General features: G+C 44.1%; 1 protein-coding gene across 3 annotated transcripts in view; it reads right to left on the bottom strand.

The window, feature by feature from the left end:
- Window positions 1–6,546, bottom strand: part of CAPZB (capping protein (actin filament) muscle Z-line, beta) — a 46,055-nt gene extending 39,509 nt beyond the window's left edge. The window contains exons 1-2 of one of the 3 annotated variants that reach the window (XM_010084639.1): window positions 6,538–6,546; window positions 3,826–3,915 (exon numbers count right to left, since the gene is read on the bottom strand). In XM_010084639.1, coding sequence (XP_010082941.1) covers window positions 3,826–3,882 — 57 coding nt within the window. In that variant the 5' untranslated portion in view covers window positions 3,883–3,915; window positions 6,538–6,546. Of the gene's footprint in view, window positions 1–3,825; window positions 3,920–6,537 lie in introns of those variants that run through there. The other 2 variants (XM_010084637.1, XM_010084638.1) reach the window with 2 other exon arrangements.
- Between the last annotated feature and the right edge of the window lie 467 nt (window positions 6,547–7,013).

The following is a 7,013-nucleotide window of genomic DNA, read 5'->3' as shown; positions in this document are numbered from 1 at the left end:
AGCAGGAAATTTGTACTTGCAAAAGGAACCTGCTTAACTTTTGAGAGCACATCAACTTCCATACTCAAGCCATCAAGACAATCCCGTTACAGCCCCCTATTTGCTGCACAGAGCCCGTGAGCACAATAAATCCAACTCCCATCTTCCACCTTTCCCAGAGATGCGCCCCTCTAAGACACCTCAGTGGAGCTGTCTTGCAAAAAAAATCCCCCAAGGGTTCTGGAGGCTGTGAGCCCAGCTATCCCTCACCGACCCTGCGTTTCCAAGGTGTCCCAGGAAGAGATCCTCCACAATGACGCTCCCTGAAAGCTGATGCCTTCTTCGGGTTTTCTCTTGGGAAGAACACAGCTAAAGGTACGCAGGGACTGATTTATCTTCAGAGAAAGGAAGCAGGAGGACAGTTCCCTTGGATTGTTCCAAATCTTTCACTACAAACCGCTCAGCTGCTCAGAAGAGAGCTCTACCAGCTTCTTGACTTCACGCTGCAACACCAGCAACTTCTGGATGACGTGAGGCCACAAGGAGGTGAGACAGTATTCATGCTACACAATTAAAACCTGTATTAATGACCCAAGTGCTATCACTTGGCGCATCCTCATGACAAATCCATTTCAGAACAGTGAATCCCCTTTAGCGCTCCTCTCTTGGGAACTGCTTCACAGTTCAGACTTGGCCGACAGGTCGATGCTCCAAAGCTCCAGTTACCCCAGTTTCCAGAGGAGCTAGATGGAAAATTATTCTAATTTAACTTACTTGTCTTTAAAAAGGTATGCTCCTACACCAAACTCTTTCTGGAGAGATTTAGAAGTCTTCTTGTTCATTTTGACTGCCTTCGAGCAGTCTATTTACAAATAATAAGTAACTGAATTGCACCCAGAGCATTCCACGCCAAGGCACATCACCAGCACCACGCACAGCTTCTTTCAGGCAGGATTTCCAGAGCCCTGTGATTGACAAGGTCTCTAATGAACTCTAATTGAAGACTCGGCAGTCTGAAAAAATGCAACAACAGATGTGGTAAAAGGGCAAACCACAAACTGTTTTGCTAATGAATGAAAAGTGTCTGGTCTGATGAGGGCTGGTGACCCAAAAATTCTCGTCTTCCATCCACCCTTTGACTTCACGTTCAAGTTTGGACCCTTTCCCTTGGCAGCCCAACACTTGGGGGCACTAATGCACAGCCTTGAACAGATTTCCACATACCCGGATCGGCTCCAAGATGCTCTTTTATTAAAAAGTAGCAGCAGAGCATGGCGTTGACAGAGCAAGAGGGACCTCAGGGTGCAGTTATCCCTCCCAGCAGGACCACAAGCCTGGGAAGCAGATGTCAGCTTCTCACTATATTAGTTTTGGAAAACTTTTTTACATACAAAGATATATTTCTAAGTCATCTTCGTCTCCTTTCAGTGGATCTTAAGCATCAAAACAGTGGCTACACTCATCAGTCTGGAGATGAGTCCCTACAGGAAGACCATAGAAAGCTGAGCTGAAAGCAGACCAAGTAATAACCTACGCTTCATGCTGAAAAAAAATGCCTCTGCTTCAAGTCTACTCCAGCATGGCAGTGTAATGAAGCAAGGAATCCAAGCACAAAGAAAGCATAAGTCAGGGTCTTTTATAATTCTGTCACAAATGTAATGAACCTGCTCATGCTCGTCGTGCATTTGGAGTCTGACCTTTTACTTCAAGGAGGTTATTGTCTGGTAATGGTACAGGAAACAGAATAAAAACGTCAGCTGTAAAGGTTTGGATGAAACTTGCCAAAAAAGGTCAAAAAACTATTTGCTTGAGTCTGGCTTATGATGTTTTTGGAAGTATTACAGGTGGCAGTGGATACACTGCTCTTGTCTAACTAGAGCGTAGACTTCAGTCTTACGGACATTGGGCTGAGAGTGAGCTGCAGAAGATGTCTACGGATGTCTCAAAAATAAAGAAATCATACTGGATTTAACAAATTATTCTACCTCTACCCCAGAGAAGGGACCGCAGCAACTAGTGCGGGAATCACACAGACCCTCCTTCTAACAAGCATCTTTCAAACTGGTCTGTTTCATGTTACACTTTCGATATGAAAAGAAGCCCAGTGAGCGTGTTGCTGATGGAAAGCATGTAGAGCACTAACGAGCACCATCCAAAAGTAATTTCAACATTTAGAGGTAACCAGCAATTTTCTGAGTCATTAAAAAAACCTCATACCAATTATACAGTCAAGCTTACCATCGCACACCAAACATCTCCTTGTTCCGAACAGTCCTTGGAGCTGCTCAAACCCCGAGATCCGTTCAGTCCTTCAGATTTCATCAGAAAACCAACCATGTCACACCAGATCATATCAAGGATTTAGTTATTCTGTGTCCTACCTCCAGCAACAGCCACAAAAATGATACTTTAGGTTGCCAAGAGTTTTGGTGGCACAGATGTAGCCAATTACTAAATGGTTTCAAGAAACAGAAATAATCCCTTCCTGCAAGGAACAATTTCTTTCCTGACCCACAGGGCGTTCTTACCTGTACCTTGGCTTATGTAACTAAAAGCAGTATTTAAATAGAGGTTGATAAATTTAAATCAGCCACAGCTTTTTGACCACAGGACTCCTCCCACATTCACTAACACCAGCTCAGGAACACACCTACTCAACTCAACCATTACCTGGTAAGCAGCTGCTCTTCTGCACACAGTGACAAACAGCTCAGACACAATTTAAACAATCTGATTAACAGGTACTACTTCAAACAGCTGCTACGTGCAGAAGCACCAGATTTTGAGGGTCTCTTGGACAAGGTTTGTCAACATCATGCATGAAATTCAGACCTGTCACAGAAAAGGAGTGTAGTTCTCACTACAGATAAGAGGAAAGGCTTAATCCAAAGGTCTAGCAGCCCTGTTCCAGCCTCAATGTTCTCTGTCTGCAAAAATTTAGAAGCTTAGGTCAGAAATAAAGCCATATATTTAGACTGGACAAGTTTTCCCAGCTGCCCATATATAAGGTTCTATATAGATTAAGCCTGTATTTCAGTGCCACACAGTTTTCAGGGACGGTAGACAGTCTATTATAGCCCCATTGTGCATCACAAGGTGCGCAACTAAATCCTACACAACTGGTAACGAGCATACACATCCTTCTTATGGCAGTTATTATAGCCCCATTGTGCATCACAAGGTGTGCAACTAAATCCTACACAACTGGTAATGAGCATACACATCCTTCTCAAGCTAGCTTTCTTCACTAGCAGTTTAGAGAAGGAAAACAAATGTTTCAGGGGCAAGCAGAAAACAATATCCAGCACAGGATGGTTGGCCAGGGTTTTTTTTGTTACTCACTGGACTGCAGAATAGCTGATATGGCATAAATTATAAATAGATTTGGGTATTTTCCAGCACCCCAGCGTTCTGACCTACTGTCTCAGTAACATCTTTGAAGCATGTGCCATAGCGCTGTACCTACCGCACAAGCCCTGTGTCAAACCACAAGCAGGCAGGCAGCTTATCGGGAGACAAAAGACACGTACACAGCCTTGTATAAACTGTTCCAAATTGCTTTTACTGAACAGCAGCCCCAAACTAGTGATGGCTTCATCAAAAAAGCTGCTAATGAGCCTCCATCGGAGTGTCACACACAGTAGTACCTGTTGGCTGGCCCAAAAATAAATGTGTAGATGCCTAACATAGTTTGGGCAACTGCTGTATTCTTCAACCTTGGCAAAACACAAGGAGATAAACAAATCACCACACCTCTTGGGATGCTTGAGAAAAATGTTCTTACATTCCAGATCTTGGTCACACCCAGGACTCAGCCTTTACTTGGTTACAGCATCCAGTACTCACCAAGTCGATGAGGTCACTGAGATTCTTCTCTATCTGCTGTGGAGGCAGACGCCTCATCAAATCCAAGGCACAATCCAGCTGCTGGTCACTCTGGAGGAACAAAAACAACCCTCTGTCACTGTATGTACAGGTAACATCATGTTAACACACACACAAGAACTGCAGCGCTTGTTGACTCCTCTGGTAGGAAAGATATAGTTTCCAGTTCTAAGCAGCAGCATGTTTTGTATTCATACAAATAGATTTCAACAGTTCAGCATCATTTGATCATGGATTATTGACTTTGTATTGTAAAAAGTCTTCTGGACTATGGATTTCAGAGCGCAGCTTTAACTGGTGTCCTGCCACCAACTCAACACCGTGCTGGAAAGGACTCCAGTCCTTACCTCACCAAAAACTGCTTCCAACTTTTGAGTAAATGTTTAATGCATTGTTTTTCCATGCTATCTCAATAACAATCAGGGTTAGGGAACTGAAAGTTCCCTCTCCCAAAGCAGTTTTAACACTTCCTCATCTGTATTGTGCCATTCAGCTTGAGATAACCCGCATCCAAGACAAATTCTGTTCCAGCGCAGAGCTCTCTTCCCCTCCTTCAGCTTTATCAAAAAAACAGAATGAAACACGCACACAAATTATGATCCATTATTTCCTTTATGCTACAAAATACACACTAAAAGCTGCCTGTTTCTGAGAAATCAGAAACTTCAGTTATTTTGAGAAATGACAGCAAGATACTCCAAAGGGCTTATTGCAGCTGCTCTCACATCTAATTCTGACACAAAAACCCCTTAAACCTCACTTCAGAGTCAGAAAATGCGCAGCAGACACTATCACAGATGCTTGATGAGCTGAACCACGTTCTTGACGTAACCTTTAGCTCTCCTTCTCACCAAAAGATATAAACAGACCCTTTCCTTCCAGCCTAGCAGTACCCCAAATCTGCACAAGTGACTTTGATGAGCAGGTCCCCAGGCAGCTGAAGGAGCGCTTCTTCCCCTCCCTTTTTTTTCTTTGCAATTTCCAGCCACCCATATACACCAAGCTCAGCTTTAATTTCTCCCTCCTGTGTTCTGCCAAGCTCCAAAAGTTTTATTTAGGAGAGGTTTCACTACCCAAGCAGTTACATTATCACATTATTCAAGCAGCAGCCCCCAGGTCAGGGAGAAGCAGGAAGCAAAGTTTCCTGCGATTAAGCTATACCCGAGCAGTGAGGAAAGGAGGGAGCTCTCTGTCAAGTAGAAATCCATGATGAAAGCTGTTCTTCTAAAAGGTATGACCCATTCACTATCAAAAGATTAATATTTTACAGCCAGCAAGTCAGACAGCCTGGTCTGGGGAGATTTTATATTTATTTCTCACCCAGTCCAGGTTAGAGGACATCATCTTTGCAAAATATTCCAGCTCTACAGTCAGGCAGCAAGTCCCATGTTCTGCAATCATCTCCTGAAGATCTGAGCCTTCAGCCTGAAAAGCAGGATGCACTGACAGCAAGAACAGAAGTTTATGACGATCACCTGTTGTCACTGGAGGAGGACACGTTCAGGTAATGCACATACCCCCCCCCCCGTCTTTAAATACTTGGATAACAAGCAAATCCTCAGCTGAAATGAGTCTGAAGTTATTTATCTCAGAAAGCAACCCCAAATCGATCACTGAACTGACCATCGCCACATTCATGCACAGAAGTGACAGCCACGATTTTCAGAACTTTTTATTTATCTTCATTAGACGCTGAGGGGAAGGGGAAACTACTTTTTGCTACGAACCTTTCAGGCTCGAAAGAAAGATGCTATTCAGATTGCCTACGCCTGCCCAGGCTCAGGGAGGGGATTGTCTTTCCCTCCTGCTCTTACATCAAGGAAGGAAAGCTGGCACGTGGTCACAGGGTCACGCTCCTCACCTTGGGATCGTGGGAACCCTTACGGAAGTGCTCCATCCTCCTCTGCCCGCTGGAATTGTTTAATAGAAAGGTGATGTTAAAAACCACCGCTAAAGCTGCAACCCCAGAGGAAGCGTTTCACAGCGTGACAATTTTGAGATGAACTGCACTGAATGAAGGAGTAGCTACATTTGCAGCGTTCGATGGATTAACCAAAAGAACACGGATCGACCATTTTTATAAAAATGCATTCAGTAACAACTGTAAAAAGACATGAGCAAGACGGCTTAAGACAGATTCTTAAAGGGGTTCAGACACAGCTGGCATACACGGCTGTGTGCAACAGAAAAACAAAAATATCCAAGCCCCTACGAGGAGTAAGCATATATTTTTCTGGTATCAAAGAGGCACAACCAAGGCTGAGCAGCAGAACTCTTCAGTTTTCCTGAAGAGCATGTAAATAATGACACGGCTTGCCAGCAGATCTCTTAAAGCACTGTAAGAAAGGCAGGTCCTGCTGTGTTTCCGTCCCCAAATCTGTAGTTATACGATCACTTTAATCCATGCTGGCCCAGGCAAAAAGGCAACACAAAGCAGGCAGATTACCGAGCAAAGTGGTACACTGTGGTATTGGGTACATCTGGGACGTCCTATTTCAGAACCGAACGGGTAATTCTATCTTTTGCATTTGGTTCTTTCACTGCAGGTGAAGCGAGGTTTTAAAAACCAGCTCTGTGGTCAGATACACCCTCGGTTCCAGAGCTCTGCCCCAGCTGCAGCACCTACAGAGACAGGAATCCCATCCAAAGTGCCAAAACCACCCTTCACTTCACCTGTTCTGCACTTCCCTTTGCTCAATCCTCTTGTAAAATTGCATACCCAAGACATGGGTTCTTAACAGATCTCCAGACAAAACATTTGTACAGAATTTAGACATGGAGAGGCTTACAAACCCTGCTCAGGGAGCAGGTGATGAGACAGGCTGGCTCCCAGTCTGGGCTGCTCTAAAGCCAAGCTCTTTGAGGTTGCAGGACTTAATGAGCTTAGTGTTTACTTGATAGGAGGCTGTTTTCCACCATTCCTCTGTTTCATCCAGCACAGAGCTCCTGCGGAGGAGCAGGGAGTTCAGACAGAAGTTCTAAATGAAGTTTTATTACAGCTCAAGTCACTGAAGGATTTAGAGATCATAGGAACCTCAAAGACTGAAAATATTAGCTTAGATGAAAGCTCCTTAATAAGTTTCCTCCAAAAGATGTGTGGCTATCTAGAATATCCACTTAAGCATCTGCTATGGCGTTCCCATGATACT

The sequence above is a fragment of the Pterocles gutturalis genome, unplaced genomic scaffold (assembly GCF_000699245.1).
Source record: "Pterocles gutturalis isolate BGI_N339 unplaced genomic scaffold, ASM69924v1 scaffold5655, whole genome shotgun sequence".
NCBI lineage: Eukaryota > Metazoa > Chordata > Aves > Pterocliformes > Pteroclidae > Pterocles > Pterocles gutturalis.
This window is presented reverse-complemented; position numbering and strand designations above follow the sequence as displayed.